Genomic DNA, 7917 nt, shown 5'->3' with positions numbered 1-7917 from the left:
CAGGCTTCTTGGCCTAAAGAGGGGGAGTACTGCCACCTCCGGGGTGGGGTGGCAGAGAGGATGTGGGCCCTCCCCATTCCATCACATCCCAGCCCAGGGCCCTAACAGTAGCAGAAGTGATCTTCCACTGGGTCAGCAGGGATCCACCCACAACATGCTAACCTTGTATCAGGCCAGTTCTCAAGGATTGAGTTTACAACCCTGGGCTTAGCAGGCCAATGCTCAAACCACTGAGCTACCCCTCCCCCTTGCAAAACATAACATTTTCCCATATACATCATCTAAGTTCCAATAGACAACTTTAAAATATATGCAGCTCATTTGCATAAGAAAACTATAAATAAAGAGAGGAGCAGTCATTTTAACTAAGTTGTTATTGATCTGGAGAGCAGACGGAACTGTCAAAATGCCTGAGCCAGCAAAATACTCCCTGCTCTGAAAAAGGGCTGTAAAGAAAGCCATAACTAAGACTCAGAAGAAGGGGGACAAGAAATGTATCTATGCGCATGAAGTGTTCATAGAGTCATAGTTTTGAAAGCCAGAAGAACCATTTTGATCATCTAGTCTGATATCCTCTATAACAGGCCATAGAACTTCTCCAAAACAGTAAAAGAACTAAAAAAGAGCCACCGTGGCTTAACAACCATGTAAAAGAAGCAGTGAGAGATAAAAAGACTTCCTTTAAAAAGTGGAAGTCAAATCCTAGTGAGACAAATAGAAAGGAGCATAAACGCTGCCAAATTAAGTGCAAGAATGTAATAAGAAAAGCCAAAGAGGAGTTTGAAGAACGGCTAGCCAAAAACTCCAAAGGTAATAACAAAATGTTTTTTAAGTACACCAGAAGCAGGAAGCCTGCTAAACAACCAGTGGGGCCCCTTGATGATCGAGATACAAAAGGAGCGCTTAAAGACGATAAAGTCATTGCGGAGAAACTAAATGGATTCTTTGCTTCAGTCTTCACGGCTGAGGATGTTAGGGAGATTCCCAAACCTGACCTGGCTTTTGTAGGTGACAAATCTGAGGAACTGTCACGGATTGAAGTGTCACGAGAGGAGGTTTTGGAATTAATTGATAAACTTAACATTAACAAGTCACCGGGACCAGATGGCATTCACCCAAGAGTTCTGAAAGAACTCAAATGTGAAGTTGCGGAACTGTTTAAGGTTTGTAACCTGTCCTTTAAATCGGCTTCTGTACCCAATGACTGGAAGTTAGCTAAAGTAACGCCAATATTTAAAAAAGGCTCTAGAGGTGATCCCGGCAATTACAGACCGGTAAGTCTAACGTCTGTACCAGGCAAATTAGTCGAAACAATAGTTAAGAATAAAATTGTCCGACACATAGAAAAACATAAACTGTTGAGCAATAGTCAACATGGTTTCTGTAAAGGGAAATCGTGTCTTACTAATCTATTAGAATTCTTTGAAGGGGTCAACAAACATGTGGACAAGGGGGATCCAGTGGACATAGTGTACTTAGATTTCCAGAAAGCTTTGACAAGGTCCCTCACCAAAGGCTCTTATGTAAATTAAGCTGCCATGGGATAAAAGGGAAGGTCCTTTCATGGATTGAGAACTGGTTAAAAGACAGGGAACAAAGGGTAGGAATAAATGGTAAATTCTCAGAATGGAGAGGGGTAACTAGTGGTGTTCCCCAAGGGTCAGTCCTCGGACCGATCCTATTCAACTTATTCATAAATGATCTGGAGAAAGGGGTAAACAGTGAGGTGGCAAAGTTTGCAGATGATACTAAACTGCTAAAGATAGTTAAGTCCAAAGCAGACTGTGAAGAACTTCAAAAAGATCTCACAAAACTAAGTGATTGGGCAACAAAATGGCAAATGAAATTTAATGTGGATAAATGTAAAGTAATGCACATTGGAAAAAATAACCCCAACTATACATACAATATGATGGGGGCTAATTTAGCTACAACAAGTCAGGAAAAAGATCTTGGAGTCATTGTGGATAGTTCTCTGAAAATGTCCACGCAGTGTGCAGAGGCGGTCAAAAAAGCAAACAGGATGTTAGGAATCATTAAAAAGGGGATAGAGAATAAGATTGAGAATATATTATTGCCCTTATATAAATCGATGGTACGCCCTCATCTCAAATACTGCGTACAGATGTGGTCTCCTCATCTCAAAAAAGATATACTGGCACTAGAAAAGGTTCAGAAAAGGGCAACTAAAATGATTAAGGGTTTGGAACGGGTCCCATATGAGGAGAGATTAAAGAGGCTAGGACTCTTCATCTTGGAAAAGAGGAGACTAAGGGGGGATATGATCGAGGTCGATAAAATCATGAGTGATGTGGAGAAAGTGGATAAGGAAAAGTTATTTACTTATTCCCATAATACAAGAACTAGGGGTCATCAAATGAAATTAATAGGCAGCAGGTTTAAAACAAATAAAAGGAAGTTCTTCTTCACGCAGCGCACAGTCAACTTGTGGAACTCCTTACCTGAGGAGGTTGTGAAGGCTAGGACTATAACAGAGTTTAAAAGAGAACTGGATAAATTCATGGTGGTTAAGTCCATTAATGGCTATTAGCCAGGACAGGTAAGGAATGGTGTCCCTAGCCTCTGTCTGTCAGAGGGTGGAGATGGACGGCAGGAGAGAGATCACTTGATCATTGCCTGTTAGGTTCACTCCCTCTGGGGCACCTGGCATTGGCCACTGTCGGTAGACAGGATACTGGGCTAGATGGACCTTTGGTCTGACCCGGTACGGCCTTTCTTATGTTCTTATGTTCTAACTAAGTTGAAGTAAGTTCACCTGGACACTGGCATCTCTTCTAAGGCCATGGGTATTATGAATTCCTTTGTAAACTACATCTTCGAACACATTGCTGGAGAAACATCTCACTTGGTGCATTACAAAAAGTGCTCAACCATTACTTCCCGGAAGATCCAAAGCAGCGTGTGCCTGCTGCTTCAAGGGGAGTTGGCCGGACACGACTTTGTCTAGGGGTACAAAGGCTGTTACCAAGTGCACCAGCTCTAAGTAAAGGTCTGTTGAAAGCATGTTAACGTCTGTAACCCAAAGGCTTTTTTCAGGACCACCCACCTTCTTGGCAAAAGAACTTTAGCTCTAAAACATGCATTGCTTCTTTACATACACACTCTGCTTTACATTAGTCACTGAGTGGTACTGGTAATATTATATTAAATCAGCTGAACATGGGTTCCCAGTGTGATGCTGTGGCCAAAAAGGCTACTGCAATCCGTGAATATATAAACAGAGGAATCTCAAGTAATCATAGGGAGCTTATAGGACCTCAGTGTTTGGCACTGGTATGACTGTTGCTGGAATAATGTATCCAGTTCTGGTAGCCACAATTCAAGAAGGGTGTTGATAAATTGTAGAGGTTCAGAATAATTAATAGATTGGAAAACATGCCTTAGAGATAAACGTTAGGTGCTCAACTATTTACCTTAACAAGAGAAGGTTAAGGGGTGACTGTATCACAGTCTCTGAGTATGTACATGAGTAACAAATATTTATAATGGGCCCTTCAATCAAGCAGAGAAGGGCATAACATGATCCAATGTCTGGAAGTTGAAGCTAGACGAATTCAGCCTGGAAATAAGGTGTACATTTTTAACAGTGGGCATAATTAACCACTTGAAAACCTACCAAAGGTTGTGGTGGATTCTCCTGTAATGTGGCAGAGAAAGGTCTAACAGAATGTGTTCTGGTTCAAACAGAATTAAATCTAGTCTGACCTTGCGTATAACACAGGCCAGAGAACTGCTCCCAAATAATTCCTAGAGAAAAGAATCCAACCTTGATTTAAAAATTGTCGATGATGGCGAATTCCCCACAATCCTTGGTAAATGGTTCCAGTGGTTAATTATTCTCACTGTTAAACATGTATATCTTATTTCCAGTCTGAATTTGTCTAGCTTCAACTTCCAGCCATTGGAGCATATTAGACCTTTCTCTGCTAGACTGAAGAGCTTATTATTCAATATTTCTTACCCATGTAGATACTTATAGACTGTAATCAAGTCACTCCTTAACCTGCTCTTTGTTAAACTAAATAGATAGACTCAAAGAGCTCAATCACAGTAAAGCAGGTTTTCTAATCCCTTAATCAATCTCCTGGCTCTTCTCTGACCCCTCTCCAATTTTTCAACAGCCTTCTTGAATTGCGGGCACCAGAACTGCACATCATATTCCAGCTGCGGTCTCAACAGTGCCAAATTCATCCCAGGATCACATTAGCTCTTTTGGCCACAGTGTCACACTGGGAGCTCATGTTCAGCTGATTATTCACCACGACCCCCAAATATTTTTCAAATTCTCTGCTTCCCAGGTTAGTGTCCCCCATCCTGTAGGTATGGCTGACATTCTTTATTTCTAGAGGTATATGTAAAACCATACCAACCCCCCAAAGATCAGCAATAGATTTGAATCATAGAATATCAGGGATGGAAGGGACCTCAGAAGATCATAGAGTCCAACCCACTGCTCGAAGCAGGACCAATCCCCAGACAGATTTTTGACCCAGATCCCTAAATGGCCCCCTCAAGGATGGAACTCACAATCCTGGGTTTAGCAGGCCAATGCTCAAACCACTGAGCTATCCCTCCCCCCTTTGATCTAATTTATATTTTAGACCAGCAGTGTCCAATACGTTCGCCACTAGCCACATGTAGCTTATAGGCTATTGAATTGTGGCTAATGCATGTGGCTTTTTTATAATGTGGCTAATAAGAAAAATTCAAAACCACAAGTGTGGCTAGCATCGAATTTCTATTGGACACCACATTACAGGAGTGAGGACTTGATACACTTTCCGAGTGTGTTACACAACTATTTACTCGTCAGCAACAGACTATTGGTTATAAGGAATCCTGGATTCTACCTGTGGCCATGGGGGAGGAGTGGAGATTATAGTGGTTGGGGTAGAATGTCCCAATCTGCTGTAATCTGTTTGAAAAGGAAATTGGTGCACAGGATAAAACTGGGGTTCGCTAAACTAGTTCGAGAGCTGGATTTTGGGCCTGCCTTGACTTTCCATAAGCTCTCTGCTAGAGCTACTCAAAACTCTGAATTTCCATGTTGCAGGATGTTGCAAAACTTGTTTTCACTCTGAATTTTCTCTTAGTTTGTGGAGTGTTTTCATTTTTATATCTTTATTGTTTTTACCTTATTTCATGACGTCAGAAATAGTCATGCACACGAAGCCAAACTGTTCCACTGTAACATAACCAGGAGACACTTTGATCCAGAAAGAAGATAAGATTGTTCAATTAGTAATATGCAGCAGCTGATCTTACTGATTTAAAATAAATATGATAGAATATTTCAACTATTATGTTATGACATGTCAGTAATAGTGGTGCTTTTTAAACAGCTCTTTAAGGGTTAAAACATTTTTTATTCCAGAAAGAGAACTCCTAAATAATCTCTGCTCTGTGAATGTTGCAGTGATGTGTCAATTCTCTCCTATTTGTTCCAACAGCCCCAGACAATGGTGACCACGAACTGAAAATCATCCTTCTTGGTAAAACTGGAGCTGGGAAAAGTGCAACAGGGAACACCATCCTGGGCCAGAAAGTATTTGACTCCAAACTCAGTGTGAGGCCAGTAACTGAGAAATGTGTTAAAGGGAGCAGGAGCTGGAATGGGAGGGAGGTGGTGGTTATCGATACTTCTGCCATTTTGGACACAAAGGTACCTGACAAAGAAACCTCCCAGGAGATCTGTCGCTGTGTTGTGCTCTCCTCTCCAGGCCCCCACACCCTGGTGCTGGTGACCCAGCTGGGCCGTTACACTGAGGAAGACAAGGACGCTGTGCGGCGAGTGCAAGAGATTTTTGGAGATAAGGTAATGAAATATGTCATTACCTTATTCACCCGAAAGGAAGATTTAGGGGATGGCTCATTGAGTGACTATGTAACACATTCAGATAATCGAGATCTTCAAAGGCTGATTGATGAGTGTGGGAACCGATACTGCGCTTTCAACAACAAAGCAACAGGAGCAGAACAGGATGCCCAGGTTGAAGAGCTGATGGGACTGATGGAGAGAATGGTACAGGAGAATAGAGGCCGATATACAAATGAGTCTTACCAATATGTTGAGAAGATGCTCCAATTCAAAATGGATGAGTTACAGAAAATGTACAGAGAAGAGATGGAAAGAAAGAGAGAAGAAATAATACAGTGTTTTACAGAGAACTGTAAGACGATAAAGGAAGAGTCAAACCTGAGAGAAGAGGAATTAAAGGAAAAACTTGAGAAACAGGAGAAGGTTAAAGAAGATGCTTTCCTGCAGCTGAAGCACATGGAACAAAAAGAAATGGAAACCATAGAGCAAAAGCTGCTGAAAGAGTTGGAAGGAATACAGAAAAGTTATGAGAAAAAACAAAAACAAATCAGAGAAGAAGCTGAGAATGGTTTTAGCATAGTGAGTATGATTTGGGAAATGGGTCTTTGGGTATATTCATATTTCCCAAACTGGGATACATTTAGCAATTATTTTCCATCCTTGTGGTGAATGAATTATGTTTCTTTGCATTTCCCCCTGTGGTTTAATCTGATTTGTTATTGATGAAGTTTCACCCCGTTGTGACTCTACAGTCTTTGAAATGTCATGTCTAGTTCTTCTGTTAACTTCACAGTCAGAGTAGCATGGGACAACTGAATAAACATGAATAAAATCATCCATAAATATGTATTTCTTATTATGCTGAAATGGAAATAGCTCAGTCAGTCAGAGAACAGGGATGCTGTCCTGTCACTGAAGTGTACCGACATTTTTTCCTAATTATGAAATACCCATAACCAATCACAGAGTAGGGTAAGTTATTTCCATAACCATTCTATGGTTATTTCTCATTAACAGTATTAAACAAATCCCTGCACTGATTGGCTAATAATGACGGTGAGTCAATTGATTTGACATAGTCTTTCATGAAACTCTGCTGAAAAAACCATTAATTCTATGCAAAATCATTGCTGCCAATATTAACTGAATTAAAAACTGGTTAATGGATCACAAGACTTAACTCTCCATAAGGAATCATCATCCTTGGTCGTATTTCTAGTGGAATTCTACAGGGACCTGTTCTTGGCCCAGTGCTATACAGGATCTTTTTAATCAATTTAGAAATATTGCTGGTAAAATGAGCAGATGACACAAAAGGTGGTGGAGTGACAAATAATGATACTGGATTAGAGAGTATGCTTATAACATTTGCAGATGACACCGAGCTGGGAAAGGTTGCAAGCACTTTAGAGGACAGGTTTAAATGACCTTGATAAATTGGAGAATTGGTCCGAATTCAACACGATGAAATTCAATAAAAATGAAGACAAGTGCAAAGTACTTCACTTAGGAAGGAAAAATCAAATGCACAACTCCCAAATGGGGAATAACTGTCTAGGTGGTAGTAGTGCTGAAAAGGATCTGGGCGATTATAGTGGATCACAAACTGAACACAAGTCAGCAATGGAACACAGCTGCCAGAAAGGCTCATGCGATTCTGGGGTGCATTAACAGGAGTGTCGTATGTAAGACACAGGAAGTAACTGTCCTGCTCTCCTCGGCAATGCTGAAGCCCCAGCTGGAGTCCTGTGTCCAATTCCGGGCACCACAATTCAGGAAAGATGTGGACAAATAGGGGAGAGTCTAGAGCAGTAGAGCCCTGCGTGGATACAAAACGGATATCCATGGATGTGGATATCCCCGAATCGAAATCATAGATCAGTGGAGCTGCAGGACTCTACAGTGAATTGCAGCAGCGAAAGCAGCAGCATGTCGGGCTGCTGCTCCCAGAAGCCAGCGCCCTGCACCAGCAGCTCCTCCAGCGTGGCTGTGCCACCCCCTAGCCTGGGCAGTAATCCCTTCCATTCAGCAGTCTGTGTCTCCTGTCCAGAGGTGTGCAAGCCACTTGCACACACTAG

The 7917-nt window shown here is 41.6% G+C and overlaps 1 protein-coding gene and 1 pseudogene across 1 annotated transcript; both read left to right on the top strand.

Moving 5' to 3' along the window:
- The first annotated feature begins 406 nt into the window (after positions 1–406).
- Positions 407–3008, top strand: LOC112116776 (annotated as a pseudogene).
- Positions 3009–3180: 172 nt separating this feature from the next.
- LOC112116790 (GTPase IMAP family member 4-like) lies at positions 3181–6170 on the top strand. The gene is given in 3 exon segments (XM_029912788.1): positions 3181–3253; positions 5472–6055; positions 6057–6170. Coding segments are annotated over 3 exon segments (771 nt in total).
- The last annotated feature ends 1747 nt before the right edge of the window (positions 6171–7917 follow it).

The sequence above is a fragment of the Terrapene carolina genome, unplaced genomic scaffold (genome assembly GCF_002925995.2).
Source record: "Terrapene carolina triunguis isolate 2854851 unplaced genomic scaffold, T_m_triunguis-2.0 Scaffold246, whole genome shotgun sequence".
Classification (NCBI taxonomy): domain Eukaryota; kingdom Metazoa; phylum Chordata; order Testudines; family Emydidae; genus Terrapene; species Terrapene triunguis.
The sequence above is the reverse complement of the archived record's forward strand: the minus strand, read 5'-3'. Positions and strand labels throughout refer to the sequence as shown.